General features: G+C 48.9%; 1 protein-coding gene across 8 annotated transcripts in view; it reads left to right on the top strand.

Moving 5' to 3' along the window:
• Kcna2 (potassium voltage-gated channel subfamily A member 2) overlaps window positions 1–22,496 on the top strand; it is a 23,694-nt gene extending 1,198 nt beyond the window's left edge. Inside the window, exons 1-5 of one of the 8 annotated variants that reach the window (XM_048815145.1) lie at window positions 92–1,051; window positions 1,583–1,921; window positions 2,364–3,420; window positions 14,548–14,641; window positions 22,380–22,496. In XM_048815145.1, the coding sequence (XP_048671102.1) occupies window positions 2,527–3,420; window positions 14,548–14,641; window positions 22,380–22,381 (990 nt within the window). In that variant the 5' untranslated portion in view covers window positions 92–1,051; window positions 1,583–1,921; window positions 2,364–2,526 and the 3' untranslated portion in view covers window positions 22,382–22,496. Of the gene's footprint in view, window positions 48–91; window positions 1,052–1,582; window positions 1,922–2,363; window positions 8,403–11,151; window positions 13,607–14,547; window positions 14,642–22,379 lie in introns of those variants that run through there. The other 7 variants (XR_007351947.1, XR_007351946.1, XR_007351944.1 and 4 more) reach the window with 7 other exon arrangements.
• The last annotated feature ends 2,075 nt before the right edge of the window (window positions 22,497–24,571 follow it).

The raw sequence follows: 24,571 nt of genomic DNA, 5'->3' as shown, positions 1-24,571 counted from the left end.
CTGCCGACGCTGGCCGTCACTGAGAAACATGGAGACTCCGGTGCCAGGTCGGAAGGGTAGATCAGTGTCGGGATATTGGCCTGAGTGGTACCTCCCCTGCCCAGCTGCGGCACCCAGAAGGGTTGCAGAGCACCCGGCGGCGCAGCCTGCAGCGCTGCGGGGTCGGGCTGGTCCCCGGGAGGGTGAGCCGGTGCCAACCCCGGATATCTGCCAGTCGTGTCCTAGCCCCGGGCGGGCCAGGGGGATTGCGCCCCGCAGGAGTAGAGTGCATGGAATGGGGTCGGGGACCCTCTGTGGTTGCGTGGCGTGGCGCGGGGCGGAGGGCGCAGAGAGGAGCTGGCGGGTGATGGGAAGTGCAGCCGACAGCATAACCATGTCTGGTAAATAGCGCGGGTTGGTAGGACTGGGTCTGGCACGAGATAAAAACGGCTTCACTGCAGAGAGGGTCTTTTCCCCCTTTGCAGGGGCCGTGGGCTACCGGGAACCCCCGTGCTTTGGATCAGGCTGGGATCTGGGACAGCAGCCTGGTGCAGCCTACTCCCCACCCCCAGAGTTCAATCTCCTGTTTTTTCGGATGGAGGTGGAGCCTCGGTGGTCCCTCCGCTGAACCTGGCAGGGGGGAAAGCCGGGCTGCATTCGGGCCCGCAGCCGGAGCTAACCACACCAGGCAGGAAGGGGTTAAGGTGGCGCTCTCGCTCGCGGCCAGCTGGAAGGTCTGGTCGCCGGCTCTGAGCAGTGCAGGAAGCGCGCCCCGCGGAATCCCGGCTGGGGCCCGGGGCGATGGGGAGAGGGCCCAGACCCCTCCCCGCCCTGGGGCCGGCGGGATTGGGTCGGCAGGGGGCCAGGCCGGAAGCCAGCCTTCTCCAGGCTCCCCATCTCACGGCTGCCAAGCCGCCTAGCAGCCAAGCAGGCTGAGCGTTTGTTCAGCGCTCCCTGCCGAGGAGATGTAAGGGATTTTCTCTTGGGGAGAAATCAGTGGTCGAGCGCCTGGCCAGCTCAAATGCCACCCGGCCCAGAGGGAGGTCTACGGCCCAGGGATCCCGGAGGGAGAGTAAGTTCAGCGACTAGGCCATCCGGATTTCTACATGGGTGACCTTGCTGCGTGTGGGGTCCCCCTGGATGAGCTCTGAATGAGTGCGCGGGTTGGGAAGGGGGTGGGGTGCTTCTTCTGCCAGGACACGGTTGAGGTCAGAGCTTGTAGTCAGACTGCGGAGAGGAAGTCCTCCCCTTGAGAGATGTGTGTCCTGACATGGGGTAGGGGTGGGGGGTGCTTTGCCGGAGTCGCTCGTTATGGCAGCTGTAAACGAGGGGTCTGGATTAGCTTGGAGAGGCCTCTGGAGAAGGCAGCCCCGTCAAGCCTGAAGGCTTGTTCCCTGGGGGGAAACGTGTTTCCAGCTGATGGAAAGAAAACCTGCCCAGAAGAGGCTGGGAAGCTAAGGGGTAGTTCTCAGCCATGAACAGCCAAAATGAAAGGTTGTCACGGGGCTTGTCACCTGCAGTGAGGGGAGCTGCCCAAGCCCTCCTAAATCTTGGTACCAGCTGCCCCAAAGCCACGGTTCCACCTTGCTGCTCTGTTTTCCAGGCAACGTCACACCTCCTGAGGACAGCCAGGAGGACTCCGGCTTTTGCTGAGCTGTGCATCTTACCTCCTTCTTTCCAAAGGCTCCAGACCCAAGCTCTGCTGTTCTCAAGTCCTGTATGCCCCTGGCCAGGCACCCCACTGCCCTTGCAGCCCAGTCCAGCCCTAGAGCTCACCTCCAGGACCTGGAGCCTGCCGTCCTGCCCAGAATGACTCACCATTATTTCTAGCTCAAGTGAGAAGACGTGATGGGGAGTTGGGCTGCCTGTTTGTGGATCGAGGATTCCTACAGCATCTGATCTGCTTCACAAGGAAGAGAGCCAGAGGTTCCTGCCTGGCCAGGTAAATCAATCTATCATTTAATAACAGCCATGTGTAAAATCATGGGGTGGGATCAGTGAAGAAGGACTAGGTCCAAGATTCCAGGGTGCAGGTATATGTGAGACATCAGTGCCCTTCCTGGGGCAGGGGTCCCTTCCAGCCTCCTAGTTGGGTTTTATACCCCAGGATGCTGTGTGGTACAGAGGGGGACTGTCTCAGCCCTCCCCAGTGCAAGGCATTCCAGAGCTTCCTTGAGAGATTCCTCCCTGCTTCTTCTGGCCCCAGCCAAGTTACAAGGTGAAAGTAATTCTGCTGTTTGGTGGTGGTGGTGATGGTGGTGGTGGCAGTAGTAGTTGTCATGTTTCTGGACTCTTGGCTGAGAGATGGGAGACAGCAAGCAGCAACCCAGGTAGGGTTGCCAGTGCTGGTTGGTCTCATGTCTTTAACTGCCTCTGTCTTTCAGCCGAGCGAGGCTGCCTCTCCAGCTCTCGGAGAGCTTGGGGGGCTCTCCTGCAGGAGCTCAAGCTAATGCTTCTGTGTTTCCTGGGGCCGTTAGCAGCACCCTGAGCCCCCTGCCACCAGGCAGCTGGAAGGCATAGCGCGAGGCGCTCCTCTCAGTCCCAATTATGACAGTGGCCACTGGAGACCCAGCAGATGAGGCTGCTGCCCTCCCTGGGCACCCACAGGACACCTATGACCCAGAAGCAGACCACGAATGCTGCGAGAGGGTGGTGATCAACATCTCAGGACTGCGGTTTGAGACCCAGCTAAAGACCTTAGCCCAGTTTCCAGAGACCCTCTTAGGGGACCCTAAGAAGCGGATGAGGTACTTTGATCCCCTCCGAAACGAGTACTTCTTCGATCGCAACCGCCCTAGCTTTGATGCCATCTTGTACTACTACCAGTCTGGGGGCCGGCTGAGGCGACCTGTGAATGTGCCCTTAGATATATTTTCGGAAGAAATCCGGTTTTATGAACTGGGAGAAGAAGCAATGGAGATGTTTCGGGAGGATGAAGGCTACATCAAGGAGGAAGAACGTCCTCTGCCTGAAAATGAGTTCCAAAGACAGGTGTGGCTTCTCTTTGAATACCCAGAGAGCTCAGGGCCTGCCAGGATTATAGCCATTGTGTCTGTTATGGTGATTCTGATCTCGATCGTCAGCTTCTGTCTGGAAACACTGCCCATCTTCCGAGATGAGAATGAAGACATGCATGGTGGTGGGGTGACCTTCCATACCTACTCCAACAGCACCATCGGGTACCAGCAGTCCACCTCCTTCACCGACCCTTTCTTCATTGTGGAGACTCTCTGCATCATCTGGTTCTCCTTCGAATTTTTGGTGAGGTTCTTTGCCTGTCCGAGCAAAGCTGGTTTCTTCACCAACATCATGAACATCATTGACATTGTGGCCATCATCCCCTACTTCATCACTCTGGGGACAGAGCTGGCTGAGAAGCCAGAGGATGCCCAGCAGGGCCAGCAGGCCATGTCACTGGCCATCCTCCGTGTCATCCGCTTGGTAAGAGTCTTTAGGATTTTCAAGTTGTCCAGACACTCCAAAGGTCTCCAGATTCTAGGTCAGACCCTCAAAGCCAGCATGAGAGAATTGGGCCTCCTGATATTCTTCCTCTTCATTGGGGTCATTCTTTTCTCTAGTGCTGTCTATTTTGCAGAAGCCGATGAGCGAGATTCCCAGTTCCCCAGCATCCCGGATGCCTTCTGGTGGGCAGTCGTCTCCATGACAACTGTAGGCTATGGAGACATGGTTCCAACTACCATTGGGGGAAAGATAGTGGGTTCCCTGTGTGCAATTGCAGGTGTGTTAACCATTGCCTTACCGGTCCCTGTCATAGTGTCTAATTTCAACTACTTCTACCACCGGGAGACAGAGGGAGAGGAGCAGGCCCAGTACTTACAAGTGACAAGCTGTCCAAAGATTCCATCCTCCCCTGACCTAAAGAAAAGTAGAAGTGCCTCTACTATTAGTAAGTCGGATTACATGGAGATCCAGGAGGGAGTAAACAACAGTAATGAGGACTTTAGAGAGGAAAACTTGAAAACAGCCAACTGCACCTTGGCTAACACAAACTATGTGAATATTACCAAAATGTTAACTGATGTCTGATTGAAACCCATTAACATACTCGCAGCTCAATGGAACTAATGCAGATGTTGCATAATAGCCTGCATTGTAGTCAGTGTGTTCTACAGTGTGCATCTGGTTCTGCATGGAAAGCAATAGTCGTGCAAGTGACTTTTGACCTTTTGATTTTTGATTTAGAATGCAGAATATCTATCACAGCTTTCATGCAAATCTTCATCACCGGCTTCAGGGTTTGGGTTTCCAAAGATGAGCGTCACCTATGGAGCCAGGATTTCAGAAAGTCACATTGAGGCCACTTCATATCTAATATACGACCCACCATATCAGCACTCCCTTTCCTTCCTAGTTAAATGCACACAACACCTGGGAGATGCACTCCCCTCCTCCCACCCTGTCACCCACTTGAGCCCACCTGCCCCTTCCCAGAGGAACAACCATCATGGCTTAGCTTTAAAGCTCTGGCGATTATTCGAAAGGTCATTCCCATTTTTGCATTGAAAAGAACACACGGTACTGTGTGTGTTGGAACTACTTTCTGTGTCACAACCTGGGGTTTGTGAATTGCAGTTGCCAAGTAGATGCTCCAGAGGCTTGTGTTTCATAACGAAAAAATGCTGCATTCTGCTTTTTCTCTGTAGATGTGAGGAAAGCCTGGGGGAGGGACAGTTAGTATGACCCAATGTGAGTTGTCAAGTTTCAACATTTGTTCCATTAGGGCCTGTGGGGCGAAGGTACCAAACCAAGGGACCTCTCAGCTTCAGATTTCACCATTTTGCAGGCTTCAGGGTCACCAGAAATATGTCTGATTTCTTCGTTTACACTGGAGTTTGCAGACATCTGCTTTCCTAGTGATGTGGCCCAGCTACACTGACACTGCAGTGAAATTTACCAGTGATGCGATAGAACTGCATGGGTGTTCATTGCATGAATCTCAATATTTAAAACACAGGAGATAACCTATTTTCTTAGTAGCCTACACAGTATTCATATTTAGAGTATTAATAGCCTTGGGATGGTTTTGAACTAGGGGTTTTTTCCCATCAGAAGGCAAAAGCCCTCCATCGGGGGGGGGGGGAAATAGGCTATTGGGAATGGGGAACCAAAATATCTGGCCCTCCAGCCCACCCATCTCTGTTCTTTCAGTGGAAGAGCAGACCTCTGTCAAGCCAGAAGAATGAGCAGGGAAAGCAGTGTCTAAACACTCACACGACTGCACCTTAGGAATCAACCTAGTCATAGACATAACTGCACCAGGGCATCAGTCCTGAGGATAGGCAGGTCTGTGGATCCAGTGTATATAACTATATATTGGGTATTTCTGTCTCATGTGCTCCTCTACCTAGCTAGTTATAGGAAAAAAATGCATTTGAACATTGTATAAGCTTATGCAATATTTTTGACACAGGGCAATTTATGCATGTGTTTGACTATGTGCACTAGAGTGTATATATATATATATATATATATATATATATATACACATACATATGTGTGCGTATATGATTGTATACACACACACATATATATATATTCATTCTCTGGAGTTCAGGTTCAGGAGTAAATCCATTGCTCAGTGGGTTGGTAAGAAGCCCATTGGGTTCACTGGTCTCATTGGTAACCCCGCTGGGCCTGGGTTTGCTGCCATTGCCTCAGATACTCCAGTCTTCATGGATTCCTAGACGTTAGAATTGTCTTTCTGCCCTCCATGTGCTGCAGCTTCAGTTTCCCATGGCTGAAGCTTGTCTTACTGAGTGCACAAGGGCCCTAGGGCCCTCACAGCTCCAGCTGTCCTGGGCCAGACCCACCCCAGGCCTCCTCTGGATGGTCCGTCCTGTTATCATCTCCATTCTCATCTTGCCCACCGCCCCCCCCCCCAATTTGGTTTTCAGTATCATTTGGCTCTGCATCCATCACTTTCATGAACCCATCCCTAGAGAGCCAGTCTGGATCCCCTGCTTTGAAACAAAGAATAGGACTCCTAGGAACCAACTTCCATTGATTTGGACTTAAAGGGAGACCCTTCTATGTGGAAATTTCTAAAATCTAGGACCAAGGGTTATGATCCCTAGACAATCCAAAACCATCATTTCAATCACCAGACTCAATTTTTCTCCCCCTTTAACTGGGAACCAGAGCTGATTTAAAAAAAAAAAAGAGAGAGAGAGAGAGAGAATCGATTAAAAAAAATTGTCCCCCATCTTACCAAAACAGGTAAGGAATAAGTGATCACTGTATAGCCTAAAAATAGAGAGTAGATTAAGCCTAGGATTGGGGAGGGGATGGCTTTTGCCTCACCAGACTGGGTTTTTTGCCTTTTTACACTGTGGCTTAAATTTCCCAAATGTAGCAAATCATGATGGTAGGCTGTCTAGTGGTGGCTCCTGCCCAGGTCTCACTGTTGGCTAGTTGGCACCTTCATTTGTCTTGGGGGGGTGGGGCACCAGTTCAGGGTGCTAGGCCCAGGGTGCTCATTAGTTCCTGGTCACCCACATCCCCAGGTATCTGCAGGGCATTTCATGCCCAGCACAAAGCCTCTGTGCGTCTCTTCCTCTCCTTCATGGGAGGTGGTGCTGAATTTCAGGACATGGGGTTGGAGGGACACAGACCTTTGGAAAATAGAAAATTAAAACAATCCACACTTGAGACCTATGTCAGATGGTAGATACCTTTCCATAGCATCCTTGGCTGGGGACTATAAAATGTCCAACACACATACATGCACATCTACCCCCAAAATGTTGATCCAGTGTTGCCACACACAAATACAAAACATACAACCTACATGTGAAATACACACAGGCCAAATTCATATAAAAGGCAGACACAGAAGATTTATGGTTTTACCTAGAGGTGAAATATACATACTCAGTCTGGACATAGACTGTACTTACCAAAACACAGAACACCTCCAAGAAAACTACATACCCCAAGTACAAACACACAACCTGTAACTCAGATGCAAAATACACAAAACTACATGGACGCAGTGAATATGCGTCAAAAAATACACAAACGATGCTTCACTATTATTTCTGTACACTCAGGGTGTACACACAATGCACGTATATTTACACTAGGCATACAAAATACAGCACTCGTGCCCAAGAACACACAATAGACATGACATACAGACATGTACTCAGATCCATTGCTCTGCCCCCAGATCTATAAATTAATGGACACAAACAAAATAACACCTTTAATCACCTATTCATAGCTCATACTAGTATCTCAGTTTTCTCCAAGGAGTCTTTTCCTCTCATCACTTCTCTCACCTGCAGATTTTAGTCCTGAGAAAGGAACCCCTGAGGTTTCAGGCAGAAAGATGGGCTACCACATCAAGCACAGGAATCTTGTGAACCTGTTCACCTTCCTCCCACCAGCAACCTAGGGTGTGGGGTGTGGAAGATCCCAGGATGGCCAGCAGCCTGATATGGACCTCCTTATCATGACCTTTCCCTCAAAACAAGTCCACCCCAACAGCCCAGCAGCTCAGGTTCCCCGCCTTCCATCATCTGAAATCCTCAGATTCGGCGCCATTCTTTTAAAAGCAGTGATGGCCCCTGGGTCCCAAACCATAGTAAAGATGTCCCTAACACACAGACCTTTTTGCCCCTCCATCCCCAGCAGCTTTGTGAGGGACCAGGTCAGAAAATTGAAGCTCTGTATAGACTTGCCTCACAAAATGAGCCACCCTTACTTCCTGTGGCATTTCACTTGCTCTTGGGCACAATTCCAATAAGGACAGTTCCTGATTGCCTTCTATGGGTGTTCAGTTCCAGGCCTGTCCCCCTCCTCCCCGCCAGGGCTCCCAGGGATGTCCTGCCTTCCATTCAATTTCTGTGCCTTCAGGAAATGGCAAACCAATTCAGCTTAAGTCAAACATGATTAAGGACATAAGCCTAAGGCCAAACAAGCAAATAACACACTGATTTAAATACTTTCTAAGCTTACCCACCATCTTGGATTACCTTGGAACTGGTTCCTCCAGTTGGTAGGACTAGGTGAGAGCTAAGTGAAGTTTAACAAAGGCTTCACCTGCAATGGAATCAGGAGTTTCTGTGGGCCTGGGGATCAGGCACCATGGTCCCTCCTCCTGCACTCTGCACTCTCCCAGGTGTGACTCACCCTTCCCTCCTCAGGATGGTCACAGTTCACAGTCCCCATGAAGGAGGCAATAACGGCAGGAAATGGACACATGGGTCCTCCATGTGTGGTTTGGAGTCCCTCAGTGGGCCTTGTGCTTCCAAGCCAAGAAACCAGTTTTCCTTTTGTCTCTACCAGATGCCTCTGTGGGCTCAAACTTTCAAGCAAGTTGGGGTTTTCCAGAGACTGGAGAGAAAGAGGCCCAGGAAACATAGAAAGGTTTTCAGAAAAAAAAAAAAAAAAGGAAACAACTCAGCTGGTCAAATTTCAAAGTAAACTTTTCAGGAGCCAATTTTTAATGAATGGATTAATTAAAATCGAATTAAGAAGCCAAAATCGAATTTAGTTGAACTTATGTTTCCTTTGCTCTCTTCCTTCCTTCCTTCCTCTCTGCTTGCCTCTAACCTGCTCAACAGGGCTTCTGAGGATGGCACAGCCATGTCACTGGGTGCCCATATGAGGAGGGCTTCAGGACTAGCTTGTCCTGCCTCCTCTGTCTGGATTTCTCCCTCCATTATAGTGGATTCTGGCCAGCTTCCTCAGAGTAAGCTATAAAGTATCAGCGTCAACTCATGTTGAGAGAAGGCAGCACCCTCTGAAGACCCTCAGAGGTCTTCAGGTCCAGTGCTTTCCGTAGTAGTGGGAAAGAGAGGCAGAGGCCAACCTCCCCCAAAGGAAACTATAAGACAATGGCAAATTGTGTATGGGGGGGTGGCATCATTACCCCCTGTGGCAGGCAGGGAAGCACGGTACTTTGACTTGTTTACCCAGGAGAGAGAATGGTACTGCTGAGCCCTGGTCCCTAGGGCTCTCCTGGAACCCAATGTCATAACAACCTGCATGTGAGTGATGGCCAACCAGTCTGAGAGGGCCATAATGTCCAGGGTATTCCTTGGTTACACAATGGAGAGTCCCCCATCCTTGGTGAAGTGTCCATGGTCAGGTTTGACCTTAACCTTATTAACATCAATAGCCACACCACGAGCCAACCAGTAGGGAGTTGGATGCCGGGAGCTGTCTCAGCAGCCATTGTGACCATCGTGTGTACTCTCGAACTTGGTCCTTGTTGAGACCAACCCCATGTCCCCATGGAGTAGCGAGCAGGGACAGGTAGCAGTGGGGGATCCGGTACAAGCTGGGATGAGTCTGTTCCTCAGAGTAATCTCGTCCACTTTCCCCTTCTTTCTGTTTTCCTTTCCACCAAAGCTCAGTTCCATCTTTCATAGTTTGTACTTAAATATTCTTAAAAGAGGAAAAGTGCAATAAAATCAACAGTGACTGTTTCCTTTAGCAATAGCTCTTTCAAAAATCTTGCTCTCAGGACTGAAAAGTGATAGACAGTACCTGGATTATCAGATAAGGCCCTTGACTTCTGGGCATTGGTTCACATTCTCTGTAGTTCCTTCTTCCCACCTGTTCCCATGACTCCTGTCCTGAGATCTGACCCTCTGGAATGGACACAGATGCAGATGGGCGGCACACGCACGAAGGCCCGTGAGAAGGCATTCTTTGTCACTCTCTTTCCTGTGTGCATCTCTCTGTCTCCAGGTGTCTTTCTGTCCCTCTCTCCCTCTGCCTGCCCCTTCCTCCCCACTCTCGCACAGCATCCTTGCCACCTCTCGGCCCTGAAACCTTGAGTTGAGTGACCTCATGCCAGCCCATCTTGTTGACTCCGGGTCAGTCTGGCAGGGTGTAATGGAAACCTGCAGGAAAGCGCTTACCAATAGATGAGAATAAAGCATCCTGAGCCATTACAGGAGATCATTTCCATGCACTAAAAGCCATTACTTGATCCTTTTGCTGCACCTCCTCTCCTCCCCAGGGAGAGGGATACTGAGGGAATGTGGCCCTGGAGATTTGCACCTGGAATCGGCAGCCTAGGCAGATTCAGAAATTGCCCTCTGACTCTCCTTCACAATCAGCTGACTTGCTCAACCACAGGGACTCCTTGAGAGCTGCAAAGGGAAGCAAGTTCTTGGCGTGGGTAGACGTCTATAGGCATTGAAGTTTGGGGTGGTTGGGTCATGACATTAGCGAGACGAAGACCCCACCACCCACTGCACAGATTTGCACACCTCTCCAGGGGCTTCAGAAGAGTCCTCTTTGCTGAAACATCTGTAAGGTTAAATATTCAGGCTGGACAATCCAGGGAAGGCTGGCAACCCCAGGGTCCCATTTCATTCTTCTTCGGTCTACCTTGCTCTATACACATGTGTACAACCAAACCTCAGTTAACCAACAGGGAAAAACTCAGGGAAGGGAATGTCCTGGTTGCTTTGCCATTCTGGTGATTTGAGTGGGAGTGGGAACACGTGGGGTTCAGCCTTTGTTATTGAAAAATAGTATTTCCTAAGTAGGTTAGTCTAACCTCTCCTGCCTTAGTAAGTAGAGCATTTGAAGATGACAGAAGACCTTGCCTGGCTCAGGGTCAACCTCCTAAACCTCAGTGCTCAGTGTATGGTGCACAGAAACGGAGACGAAGCCGACCAAAGAGACAGGCGAATGATGCTGGCTGTTGAGACAGATGTAGAAACGGGCTGTTGGGCACATCCAGGCTTATCAGATAATGACCTTGCTGTCCCTGGCCCCTTTCTACTGAAAGTATAGTAAGAAAACATAATTCTTGCCAATCAAGGTTTCAGTTGATTGGTCCTGAGTTATTAGAGGTTTTCCATATATACATATGTCTGTGTGTGTATATATGTATAGTATATGTATATATGTATGCCATTATTTCAAAAATTACACGAATATACATGAACCCATCCCCTAGTTTCACTAATGTGGAATAAATTTGGCAATCTAAGGAACGAATCGCATTTGTTTGACTTTTTTAAATGAACTTCCTTTGCATTCTTTCCATCTCTCCAGATCTACTCCTTTTCTGTTTAGGCAGTTCTTTCATTAAATAAATAAATAAAATAAAAAAGAACAGGCTCCAGGATCACCTCTTTCCTTTCCCTCCCAGGTGGCCGCCTGACTCAGGGATAAAAGGGGGAGTGTGATCTAAGGGCCCGGTGCTTTTTCGCCTTTATTCTGTCTGCCCTGGTTGGCTGTCACCTCCTCACTGAGGACCTGAAAAGTTATGCCAAACTTTTGTAGCCCTGGGGAAGTGGAAAGCTTAAAGATCTGGCAAAGGACTGATCTATTTAGCTTTCTCTGTGTCCGTAGTGGTGCCCTAGGTTTGAACGGTATGCATTGGGAAAGTAACATTTCAAATGAAGCATCAAAGATCCTCTCTGCCCTGTGGAAGGTGAGGTTTGTGGCAAATGATGGAACTATAAAAACTGTAACTATAAAAACCTGTTGTTCCTTCTGACCAAATCTAGGTTGAGGGTGTGGGCATTAGAGCAACTGTAATTCAGTCACCTCTTTGGGGCTGAGCTGTGCATTATCGCTTGATACAGCTAGGCTTGAGCAGATCATACTCTCTTTCCCCATCATGCCTGGCAGTGTGTTAGATTCATGGGGAAATCACATCTCTCCACCTCACCTCCTGCATTTGACTGTGCACTCTGCTTGGACGGGGGTAGGAAGGATTCCTCACCATTATCTGGAGCAATGGAGGTGGTGTAGGGATCACATCTGCTGCCATCTCCTCACACTTCCAGGAGCCCTTCAACCTGGTCAAGTCAGCCATGATCAGATAGTGGAAGCCCTTCACTGAGACTTCACATGACTGGCCGATGAGCTGGGGCACTTGATTATCCCGTCTGGATGGATAATCTTAGACGGTATGACCTTCAGTATGGAAACTAATATAACTTCTGTGCTCCTAAAATAGTCAGATGTGTTCCAGATGAGTTTGCAGCTGAGAAGTCCCTGCATCATTTCACTGACGGATGCACAGGGCAGGTAGGATTACATAATAATGTGGACAGCTGCTGCAACCTCTAGATAATTGAGGGCAGTGTAGATGTGGTTGTGTACTAGGACCTTTGGTAGCTACCCAGAAGACTTCGTGCTGTGTCTCTCAGTCCTTGTGAGAGGCACCCGATCCCTGCCTATCTCCTTGAAAACAACTCCCTAGATGCTGGTGCCTTGTTTGGATGAGTGCATAAACACTTTGGATGCTGGAGAAAGCAAGAGGAGGAGCTGGAAGAAAAAGAATAGTGAAGGGTTCACCTTGCTACCAGACAACTTCCATGTCAGCTGCTGACATTTTTGCCTTTTGAGCTTACGAAGCATAGGGCAAGGACTTTAACCTGCCAGGTGGGGCTAGAAGGGAGCAAACCAGCTCTAGGCTAAGAACTGCAATTGAAAAGCAAGAGGAGAAGCCTGGCTGGCTTGGATGAGGGTGAGTCTCAGCTCCTGAGGGTTTGAACATGCTCTGTGCTTGCCCCAGTTCTGTCTTCACGTGGGATCCAGCGACCCAGTTTCCTTTTGTTGTCGTGCTTGGATGGTTCCTTCATTTGAAGGGCCCCAGGAAGCTGGAAAGTCCCATGATTGAGCTCTAGCCTGCTGAGCAAACAATGCCCTGGCCAAATTGGCCTCTTCCTGGGTTTCTGCATCCCTGCACCCCTCTCTTCACGGAGGGTAATCTTGGAATGGTCAGGATTAATGGTGCCAGCAATCAAGGAGGATTCTCTCATTTCCATTAGGGATATAGCTATAAAGCTCATGGGTGGGGGATGCTGTTTCCTTTTTCAGACCTGTGTGCTTATGCATCTCCTGTTTCTGGAGATGTGTGTGTGTGTGTGTGTGTGTGTGTGTGTGTGTGTATATATATATATACACACACACACACATTTGTATGAAATGGCTGCTCATTTAAGCTCATGCAGCACACATTCTAATTAAGGTTTCCACTAGCTTCCTTGCATGACTCTGCAGCTGCCCTCCTGTGTCCTGTCTCTCGTAATTGCTAAAAACTTAAAGAGGAGAGGCAGACAAATAAGCCTCCATGGGATCAATAGGAGAAGGAACTCCAAGGCTGATGGCAAAGCTTCGTAAGGATGATGCCAAAAGGGAACTGGGGTATCCATGGTGATAAGAGACAGGGGACCAATGGGAGCTGAAGGCGGAGCAGGACTTGTGGGGAGGACTCATGGGAGTTGGGAGTCATTTAACTATTTGTTTGCTTCATGAAAATTTAGACACCAGCTGTAACTGCATTGCACAGGATGTATAGATATTATCATTCTTGCTGACATATTCTGGAAGCTTTCAGCCCCACCAATACTGCCCAGCCCAGGACTTCTGCAGCTGAGAGTTCCTGTGTCAGTAGGGTCTGATACTGTACATAGGTTATACATATATGTGTACATATGTGCCTCAATGAACATTGCCTGTCCACCAAATCATGGGTGTACATAGACTTCATAGAGCTCCACAGTCTTTTTGTAAATATTGACACAAGTAAATAAGTATATAAATATATATTATTGAGGATTTATTTTAACATCATTCTGTGTGAAATGAAAAATAAATAAATAAAATTTTTGACAGACATTGACAGTTTCTGCCTTCTTTCTTGCCTGCTTGGGTTGTCATCCCTATAAAATGCAAGTGTAGTTCCCTCTCCCTCATTTCAGTTTCTGTAGCCCTGAGAGCCCAGTCAGAGACCAGGGCAGGTCAAGACAGGGGGCTCAAAATGCATCCAGGGACATTGTGGCTGTGTGCCATCTGTCCTGGCCTGAGAGTCCTGTGCACCCAAAGCAGGGGCCGGTGAGTGAGTGGGTCAGTGGGGGTGTTTGAGATCTTCACCGGTACTCAGCACTTCTTGTGTCTCAGAGTGTGTGGGGAAGGGGGACTGGTATAGACAAGAGGCAGTCTGGGAGCCATTTAACTCCTGCTGCACCCACCCTTGCAGGTCCTGTTGTCCTCAAACCCACTCCCACTTCTGCCCATTACTGCTGGTGCCCGGGGTCTGACCCACCCAGGCTCTCAACTCCCAAGTGAGAATGTCTACCTTGGCCTCCCAAGAATTAGCCTGATTCTCCAGCTAGGCCAGATCCCTTCTATGGGTTTCTCCTGTGAGACATGGAATTCCTGCCTCCAAGGAGCTGGGGAGAGTTTTGTCTGTCCCTGACTATTTAGATCTTATTAGAGGTAAAGAAGGAATAAATGGGTGGAAGCTGAAACATCAGAGTTCCTTGTTTGTATTTCAAGTGTCGACTTCCCCAGCCACTTGAGCACCCTGAATGCTTCTGTACTTGGCCTAGGGCACCTAATTCAGGAAGGGCTTATTGAGGCAGAGAACAAGTGAGAGAGCCCACCTAGGTCTAGGGGCCAGTGTGTTGGGCAGGAGAAGCAAAATAGTATCAGCCCAACTGAGAAACAAAGTTAACCCCTGAGGAAAAAAAAAAAAAAAGCATCTCCAGCATCAATTTCTGGGTTTTTCCCCACCAGTTGTGTCACCCTGGTACTTACTCTTGCATGTTCCTTGAACCTCAGGTTCCGCCCCTCTGTAAAAGGAATCACAAGGCCTGCCCCATTTTACGAAGATTAAACGAACAACGGGCACATAGTGGGAGCTCAACAAAAACATGTGAGTGTGTCCTCACCTGGAATCCCAGGCACAGACTTTTCTGTTTCACTGATCCCTGTGGGGCAGTGAAACAGCAATCTGAGATGTAAAAGCTGAAGGATGTTCCAACCTCTTCTGGTCTGGGGCTTCCTAATCTGGACCAAGGGGTACAAAGTCCAGATGATTGAGAAACCTATTGAAATTATATATGACCTGTGGCAGTACGGTCATTTTTCCATGGAGTTGCCTGCAGCTCTCCAAAATGAAATAAAACTATGAGTCAAACCCTGATTCCTGGTCTTCTCCCCTATGTTCAGGATGGAAAAGTGATCTGCCCAGTTATTTTCATTTATTCAAAAATATTTTTGCACTTGGTGTTTTGGATACCCTGCCCTGTGGGTCTTCTGGTCAAGAGGGTAAGATGAAAATTCACCCAAAGTGAATTAGTGGGCCCACACAGAGCCAGGCCAGGCTTCTGCCCCCCGGACTTCTCTGCAGTCCCTCTTGCAGTACAAGAGATGGCAAGCCCCAGAATCCAAACCTGAGGCATCTCCCTAGGCTGGCTTAGCACTGCAGAGGGGGAAGGAGTACATATTTTGATGTGAAATTAATGTTATTTAAATTATATGCAAATGAGGCAAATCTGCATCTCTTTGATCCATTCTCAACCTGTCAGCTCTGATTATTGCTCCCTTTTGTTCCCACAAGACACCCCCCTCATTAAGGTCAGTAAACAACACACCCACAGGTCATTGGCTTATCAAGTAAAGATGGAGGCTCTTTGGCCCTATACCTATTTCAGCCTGAACGCTAGCCAGGGCTGCGGATGCTTAAGGGTTTGTAGTGAAGCTAGGAGGAAAATCTCCCATCTGCACAGCTGCCTGTACCAAGGAAAATCTGCCTCTCTCTAGGTCTGTTGCAATGGGAGATTTACACTTTCTGTTTCACTGATCATTTGGGGAGCCACCAACAACCATGTGAGAAGTAAAACTACAGCCATTCTGTTGCCATGACTTGTGGTGTATTCTCTCCCAGCCTAAACGAAGCATCTTGAATGTCTTGTTAATCTCGAAACTGCCAGCATCTGACACCGTGCCAGGCACAATAAATATTCATTGAATGAATGAATATCTGCATCACACAGTCATAATGGCAAGCAAGATATTCACGTCACTGGGACTGCAGAGATCCAGATGATGTTCTAGGACCCCTAACCTCTGTATCTCTCCCTGGCCCTACAGGAGACTTCTAATCTCTCTGGCATCAGACTGGCCATTAGGTGCAGCTGGTATGGGTCATCTGACCTAAATGCCCTGTGGTTAAAGTGTGCCACATCTCCCAGTGCCCTGTTCCACAGGTTGCAGAGAGGTTATCCTCGAGAGCCCACAGAACCCCGCCAGCCCCAAGGCCAAACCCTTCTCATATCCCAGTGGATGTCCCATATCCCACTCTAAAGCATTCCTCCACAGTCCCCAAATTCTAAGGCAGCAGAGGTCTTACAGCCTCTGAGTCAGGGTTGGGTTCCATTCCTGGCTCAACTGTACAGTATACCAGTTATGGCCTATTTTCTATGTGACCCTACAAGGAAGTTAACATGCCACACAGATGAAGGTTTAAAGAAAGATATAGAGATAGCCATTATCTCTATCTATCTATCTTTCTATATCTATATCTATATCTATATATCCATATGTCAAGGCCTTACTTTGTGCCAGATGCCCTGCAAAGTGCTTGACATACATATATCATTTACCTATCACAACAGTCCCATGAGGTGGGTATCATTATGCTTATTTTACATATTAGGAAACTGAACCTGAGGTTATACCTGTAGCCCAACGTCACACACCTAAATAACTAGCAGAGCCTTTATGGGGGTCAAAGCCCATTTTTAATAAGTATTACAGTTAACAGATGCTAGTCCTTCTGTCACCACCACCTTCCTCCCCCATGTGATTGAGGGTGCAGAAATATGTCTACAAGAAGACAAACAAAAACTTCATCTGTCCTAGGAACCTTGGTATAATAAAAATAGTCCATCTAGACTGGTTGAGCTGAGATGAGACTGGCCTTGATCTTGGCTCTCAGCCCCATCTTGCTGAGCCCAGGGATGGGGAAGGTGATATCCCAGAGAAGAAGCACCTCACTCCCCCTTGTCATGGAGGAAGCCAGACCAGGCAGGGAGAGCCACTGTTTTATTCCCACCTCAGGGATGGTAGTCTCCTGCCCAATATTGGTCACAGAAACAAGGCTGACCCCAGCTGAGCTCTGCCCAGCTCCTGGATCCAAAGCCCCCCTTCAGCCCACAGCTACCTAAGGGTCCAACACAGCAAGTAACAGACACCTTGTGTACACATTCCACAGTCCATCCATCCAGACCTTGGTGTGCCTATCATCCTTGAATCAGGTGGGGACAAAATTCCTAGCAACACTGTCCCAGCTCCCCAACCCCTGGCTCCACTGTTCCTAGTGCCCCTTCCTGCCCAAGATGCTTCAAATGGGGGCTCAGCAGGCGAGTTCTCCTCCTTGGCTCTCAAAGGTGAAAGGGGATAGAAGCACTTTGAGAAAAGGTGCGCACATGCACACACACACACACACTTCTAGTCACACAAATACCTGCAAAGTCCTAGGTAACCCCTGAAAACTACAAATCAAGTGTAAGAGGGGTTCCTTGTACAGGTAGGTATTCAGTAAATATGTTGATGGAACAAGTGATTCAAATTCAACTAAGGTACAAGGAACACGAAGCATGGGCCAGTGTCGTGCTGGGCAGCTTGCCTGTTATCTCATTTAACTCTTACCGTTCTGTGAGATCATTGTGGGCATCTCAATTTTCAGATAAGGAAATTGAAACTCAGGGAAGCAAAGTAATGGCCTGTGTTCACACAGGTAACGAGAGGCAAATCTAGAACTCAGATCCCAGACAGCATGAAACCCTCGAAGCCCTTGACATGCCCTTGATAGGAAACCACAGCCACCTAGTGGGCTCAGCACCCAACTGGGACCAACATAACGGCATAGACTCCCACTCTGTCCCCCTAAGCCCTCTGATGTCTGGGATCCTCCAGGGAAATATGAGAATGAGGTCTCCTGGGGAGGAGTCGGGAAGTCCAGGGATTGCAAGGTGCGATGGAATCGAATCACCCTCCTCGGGTATTTTTGTCAATGGGATTCACGAGACTGCAAGGTGTGAATGAGCAATCGCTATATTAAAAGTTCCTGAAAAAGCTTTCCTTCCTTGGGTGTCAGCTCCTGAGAAAGAGAAAGGAAAGAAGGCTGGGGGGTTCTGAGTCCCCTCCTCAGCCCCCTCCTCAGCCCGCTCCTCACTGTAAGGAAAGCTTACATTTTCAGGATCCAGGAAGTGAGTGGATCTTTACCCTACTCTTCTTCCTCCTTCTGGTGGCCTGACCAGTCTCCTCATTGATAAGCTGGGGTGAGAGTGGAGAAATGGCAATCACAGGGGAGCCGTGACGATGAAGTTGGATTTGGAAGTTATTAGAAGTTACCTGCCATTAGGCTTGCCATGTAGTAAGTGCTCAGTAAACGGGTGCCTGCTATTCTGGGGGAGGACATTCCCCAGGAAGCAAAGAGCCCCAGCCCTGGGCTCACAGCTCTGCACTGGAATCCAGCCCTAGCTTCCTAACTGGGGATTATTGATAGATAATTGACCAGGCTGAATCCCAACTTTCTATCTACAAGGTGGGGGGACACTGTTGTTGTAGGGATAAGAACCTCAGGGAACTGACAGGGAATTGGTATAAAACTAGTGCTGCAAGTGCCGGGGCCTCTTCACTAATTCACCCAGGGAACATTGGCAGAGCCCCAAGCACTGTGCTGGGCTCTGTGGATCAGAGGTAAATAAGATATCATCCTTGTGCCCAAAGTCTCACATAATAGGGCCATCCCTCTCCTTGGAAGGAAAAGGTGGAGGAAAATTTTAAATGAGTGCAGGGAAGACATGAACCCTGAACCAGCAATAGCACATAAATAGGCTTTTAATAAGTGATTGCAGAATGAATGAATGATTCTAAGAATGAATAATGAAACCAAATGCTAATGTGGCGCTTCACCTATATTAACTAACGTAATCCTCATGGTGACCCTGTGTGGTTGGCACTCATCATCCCCAGATGACACTGGAGGGACTGAGGCATAGAGAGGTTTGCATAACTTGCTGGGAGAGCTTACATAACTTCAATGCCAGGATTTGAACCCAGGCCATCTGGCTGCAAGCCCATGCTGCTCACTGTCCCTCTTAGTCATGACCCCAAACTCCATAGCAGTTTCTTGTTCACTGAGCCTCACAATGCAGCTGTGTGGCAGCCATCTGTCCAGGAAAGCCTTCTTATCCCTGGTTTATAGATGAGGAAACCAAGGCACTAAGTGGATTGCTAATTTGCCATTAGCACACAACTGGAAACGAAGGAAAGAACTCAGGTCTGCCGTCCTCTGGTCGTTGCTTCCTAATTCTGTAACTACTTTCCAAGAATGAGGAGAGGACTGGGAATGCCCGGGGTGGAGGGGTGGAGAGCAAGAGAATCCCAAATTGGCCAGTCTGGAAATGGAATGATTGTTTTATTTGATAGGTGAGAAGACTGCAGCCCAGACAGGGACAGCAGCTTGATTAAGGACACACAGAAAATTGGTAACTAGAATACTAGTCTGCTGATTTCCGATCAAGCCAATTTTACCATGTTCTTCTACAAAAGAAGTCTAGGACCACAGCATTTGGCAAAGAAGAGGCACACTAAACCGGGCAGCCTGAATTAAGCCCCCATTATGCCCCAGCATCTTGCTCCATTTTATGGGGGCTGCAAGGAATTATGTCCCCTTCCTTGCTAGTCAAGGAACATACATCAACAAACAAAACCACCAGGGCTCCTGCTCTCAGGGACTTGACCTGGTGGGAGATGAATGAGACTGAAAATACTATTCAAAAAAATAAAGCAGGGTAAGGAGGCGGGAAGTGATGGTAAGGGATGCTTCGTTATGCAGGGTGGGTTAGGGAAACCCTTTGGAATAACCAGAGACCTTCAGGGAGTTGTCGTGTAGATATGGAGGAAGAGCACTTCAGGCTCAGGAAGAGAAGGGCAGAGTCCTTGAGGGGTACAGGACGTGTTGGGAGGTCAATGTTGCTGGAGCAGAATGAACAAGGAGGAGACAACAGGAAATAAAGGCAGGAAGTTTGGGAAGCAAACCTGTAGGCACAGGGAGCACTCTAGATTGTACTCTGGGTAAGGTGGGAAGCCACAGAGACTTTTCAGCAGAGAGATTTGATTGGACACATCACCCAGCTGCTGTGTTTAGAGAGAATGGAGAGGGGATAGTGAGAGACTATTGCACTCAAGCAGGTGAAAACATGGGGCTTAGATAAGGGTCAGGCAAGGAAATGGAGGGAAATATTTGGATGGTGGCTACACACTGAATATGGAGTCAATGGGATTTGCTGGTGGACTGAGTGTGCAATCTAAGAAAACCCTGGGCATCCAGGATGACTCCAAGCTTTTGACTCCATCATCTGGTATAATGGAGTCGCCCTTTCTTGAGGTGGAAAAATTCATGGAAGGACCTAAGCAAGCGTTCACCTACCCAAGATATTCATCTAAGACTTCTCACCTCCAGCCTCCTCGGAGTCCTAACTATGGACAGTTGAACACTGCTAAAGGGGCCTTTCTCAGCCACCAACTGAATCAAGACAGTCCCTCATGAGATCCTACCCTGGCCCTTCCACATCCAACCAAAAACCTTCTGCCTCTTCAAAGGCAAACCCTGGCCCATCCTGGGAGCCAAGGGCCAGAGCCCAAGCAAGGTTGGAGCCCAGACATTCAGCCAGGCCTGGCCCTGATTTGATTACAGGATCAATTTGACCAGCTGCCCTGCCAGCAGGAGAACCCCTGGGCCTCAACTTGGCCAGCCCCTGGGGTGTAGTTCCTGGGCTTGTCAGAGGGAGTTAGGCTCATGCTCTGTGCCCTGGGTCCCATCCAGCAGGCCTGGCTGGCCTTGCCATTGTCCACTTGTAGCCTGAGAAGTTTCCACTCCAAGGCAGGTCTAGGCCAGGGGACTTAGGCACTGAGCCTGCTGGGAGATGGACATTCAAGGTTCTTGGGAAAGGAAAAAGGCCATGAATAGTGGACCTGACTCCTGGGGAGCAGGGCTAGATCGGGGAGCACTGAGTGCTGATCTGGAAACTCAAGCAGATTCCATAGATGTTTCCAGACTAAGGAAACATAGCAGAGATTCCAGGGAAGGCTGTGTTTCTGAGTGTCCAGGCTCACCCCCAGCTGATACAGCATGACAGATTTCAAACTCAGCTCAGGGACCTGGGTGGGGTGGAACATGCAGTATGCAGAAGCTCAGGATTTCCACCAGGGAGCAGTATGGGAAGAAGGAGGTGGAGGAACCCAGTCTTCTTGATGAGACACCTGCCTCGGGCCTCGGGCTCCTCCTTGAGTGCCCCTCACTATTCTCCAAATGAGTTGATTGAGACGTGGCGTGTTTCCATAGCTCCAAAATGGGGCCACACGTAGTACATAGGGCCTTCCCAAGGCATAAATGTCATGTCATGTAGATTTTCCAGCCACTGCCTCCCCATCAGGTCCAGAGCCACCTTCCTCCAAGACTTCTCCAAAGACAACTCATATCTCTTGTTTCTATCCAGTTGTAAAAACCACTCTTGAGGTGTAAGCGAGCTGGCTCAGTTCTGAAGAAATAGAACATCAGGAGCAGACAGAGACCTTGGAGATTGTCTGACTCATTCTATAGATGGGAAGTATGAGGCCAGAAATGGGCAGGGGCTTTGCCAAGAGCACAGAATGTGTGGATTATCTCTATTATCCATCATTTATCAACAAAGACATGTAAACCCCCCTACTCCCCAGAGCCTCTTCCCCAGGGCTTTGTCCTGTAGTGACCCTCTGCCAGTGAGTCCATCCAATCTTCCTTGACCTTCTCCTCTCTTTGTCTTTTCTGTGTTAGCTTTCTATTGCTATGACAAAATACCTGAGAAAAATCAATTTAAAAGGAGGAATAGCTTATTTTTGCTCACAAGTTCAGAGGTTTCAGTCCATGATCACTTGGCTCAAGACTAGGTGAGTGAGACTGGGTCTAATTGGTGACTCAAGGTCCCTGCCCTCACCTTGGGAAGCCCTGATCTTAGCCCATGACCAGAGTATCTTCTCTCCGATAGGTAGTGGCCCATCTGGCTCTCATTAACAAGCAGCCCTGGTTCTCCCTTCCTCTGAATCTTTCCTACCAGACTTGGTGGTCTTTGGAGTTTGCCATAGAAGGATTCGATAAACCATGCAGCCTCAATGCCCAAAGTGAATCAGGCCTCAGGCCCAACTCATAAAATACAATGATGATAATGGTTACAGCAGACCTCTTTAACGTGCCAAGCACTGCACTGGATGATCTGTATATGCTGTCTACAATCCTTGTAGCCACCCTCTCTAGGGAGATATTATTACTCCACTTTGGAGATGAAGAGACTAAAACAGAGTCAGTGAGGGGTTCAAGGAGGCGGAGCTAAGAGATGGTGAGCGAGACCCAGCACTGCCCTGCAGCCCTGATCACTGATTTCCTTCTGTTCTCAGCTTAGATGTCCCCATCTCAGGCAGGTCTTTCCCAAACAGCTCCCCTTTAAGCGGGACTCAGTGTTCTTGGCATGTGCACTCTGTTTATTTTCTTCTGAGCATTTATTACAACCCGCAATTCGCTCCATGTATTTATTCGCCTGTTTATTTTCTGACCATCCCGCCAGAATACCAGCTCCAAGAAGACCAAGACCTCGTCTGTCCTGATTCCTACAGAGACCCTAGGTCAGCGCCTAGCACCCAAGAGGAACTTATTTCATGTTTATTGAATGAACAAAGACTCTTTGAATTGGCCAACAAGAGCCTAGCCAAAGAGCAGTGTGGCTGGCTGAGCTTGGGTATGTGAAGAGGAGATTCTGCTGACCCAGAGGGGCAGGGAGAGAGTAGTCACTCAACCTGCATTCCAACCTTGAGGAACCGTGTGGCTGTGGAGGAGCCACAGCCCTCGGCTTTCTCTTTCACTAGATGGGAACAGTTATGCTTGCTCTCAGGACTGTCTAGAAGATTAAATAATATAATAGCGAGTTCCCAGGACAGACCTAGGGTATCCAGGCCCCCATACAAAACCGGTCTCTTCCCCTTCGCTATTAGCAAGGGGTCTCTGCATTCCAGGCTGTGGAAGATCCAGGACCCTGCTTGCATCAGAAGTGGCTGCTGCGGGCCAGCCTCAGAGCCTGTCGCTGCTCCCCCACCCTGTGCATGCAGCAGCCAATTTCAAACTATGTAAATACGCCAGGCTGCCTCCTCAGCAAGGCAACAGCTAGACTTAGTGCAATTTGCATGTATTTTAAGCTGACTTGTTCCAGGCAAAGAAGCCGATTCATGAATTTAATAACATTCACAGATTCCCAGAATGTCAGCACTGGAAGAAACGTCAGAGACCATTTAGCCTGGCTCCTGATTTGGCAGAGGGGGACACCAAGGGCAATGGTATGTCCAAGGTCATGAAGCTGGGAGGGAGCTGGGCTGGCACAGACCCTTGGCTTCAGATTCCAAGTCCCGTGTTCTTTTTCAGGGCTGTCCGTATTTCACTGTGTTCCCTCCCAGCACTCATTTAAGAGGCTATGAATCTTCAGCCCTCAGATCTTAAATGCTGCCTGGATCATCTTAACTCCAGGGGAGAAGTCTGGCTTCCAAGGTGGACTTCAAGGCAGCAATGAGGCTGCAGATATGGTCTGAGGGCCAGCTGGGAACTGGCCATGTGCAGAGGACAAAACAGTCCTTCCCTGCCAGGGTACTGGGCGACCCATACAATGAAACCTTGTGAGCATCCCCACTCCCCTTAAGAGCCCATTAAGATGATGCATTAGGTCACCCAGGGATTTACCTAGAGCATATTTTTAACTCCAGTCGACAGCTACTGCATCTTCCTGGCCGGGGAGCCTTCTCCCTTCTGGTAACTGCACGCTTCTTTGCTTTATGGGAACAGTCCCCCTCCATGGGTTCCAATAGGGCTGTCGTCAATCAGAGGGCCCTAAGGGTCCTGCTACCGGGCTGGGTTTTTGTGACCCAGATCCAATTTGGTCAGTGGTCCATGATAGTCATGTGACCCAAACAGTCCTTTTAGGAGAGTAAGATAAATACCCAGGGGAGAGACGGTGTTACTGGCTTCTCTGAGGCAAGCTGTGGGGTGACGCAAGCCCAGCACTGGCAGAAGCTCAGCTGCCACAAGGAGAAAGGCTTCCCGAGAAAGCTGTCAGCACAACGGAGAACAGAACCTAGGATAGGATCCAGAGCCGCGGGCCAAGGCCAGCGAGGAACATCCGGACCCCTAGGTGTGGTTCGGGTTGGATTTCTTCATGTGCTGAAGTGCTTCTGCCTGAGGCCACTGAATCCACATTGTCTTCCGAGGTTTTAAGTCCCAGTGACTCTCTGCCACAGGCAAGTGCACCTCTTTGCAGGAAGGATCCTAAACTGACCTTTTTAGTGATGTGGGGAGCTCAAACTCAGGGCCGTGAATGCTAGGCAAGTGCTCCAGCACTAGCCACAGCCCCATCCCCTAAGCTGACCCTTAAGCTTTAAAAGGATATCTTCATTGTGATTCATGTATTTGGAGCCTTCTCTGTGCCAGGTGGGTAGGTGTTAAGTCATTTAGTTACCCCAACAATTTTTTTGAAAAGTGTTTTTTTCTTTTATTGTTAGCCCCAATTTAGAGATCAGGAAACTGAGGCTTCTAATGGTCAAGTACCCTCACTTAGTAACTGAATGTCCGAAGTGGTCCCAAATATAGGTATTTTGACTCAAAGTGCACTAATAAGATACCAAATAATGGTGATGATATAGATGACTGTGGCTACAGCTAAGCAGCATTTACTGTGTACAGCCAGGTATTACGCTGAGCACTTTTATACCATTGACT

Source organism: Marmota marmota, unplaced genomic scaffold (assembly GCF_001458135.2).
Source record: "Marmota marmota marmota unplaced genomic scaffold, marMar, whole genome shotgun sequence".
Lineage (NCBI taxonomy): Eukaryota > Metazoa > Chordata > Mammalia > Rodentia > Sciuridae > Marmota > Marmota marmota.
Note: the sequence above shows the minus strand (reverse complement) of the source record. Positions and strands in the feature narration are given on the sequence as shown.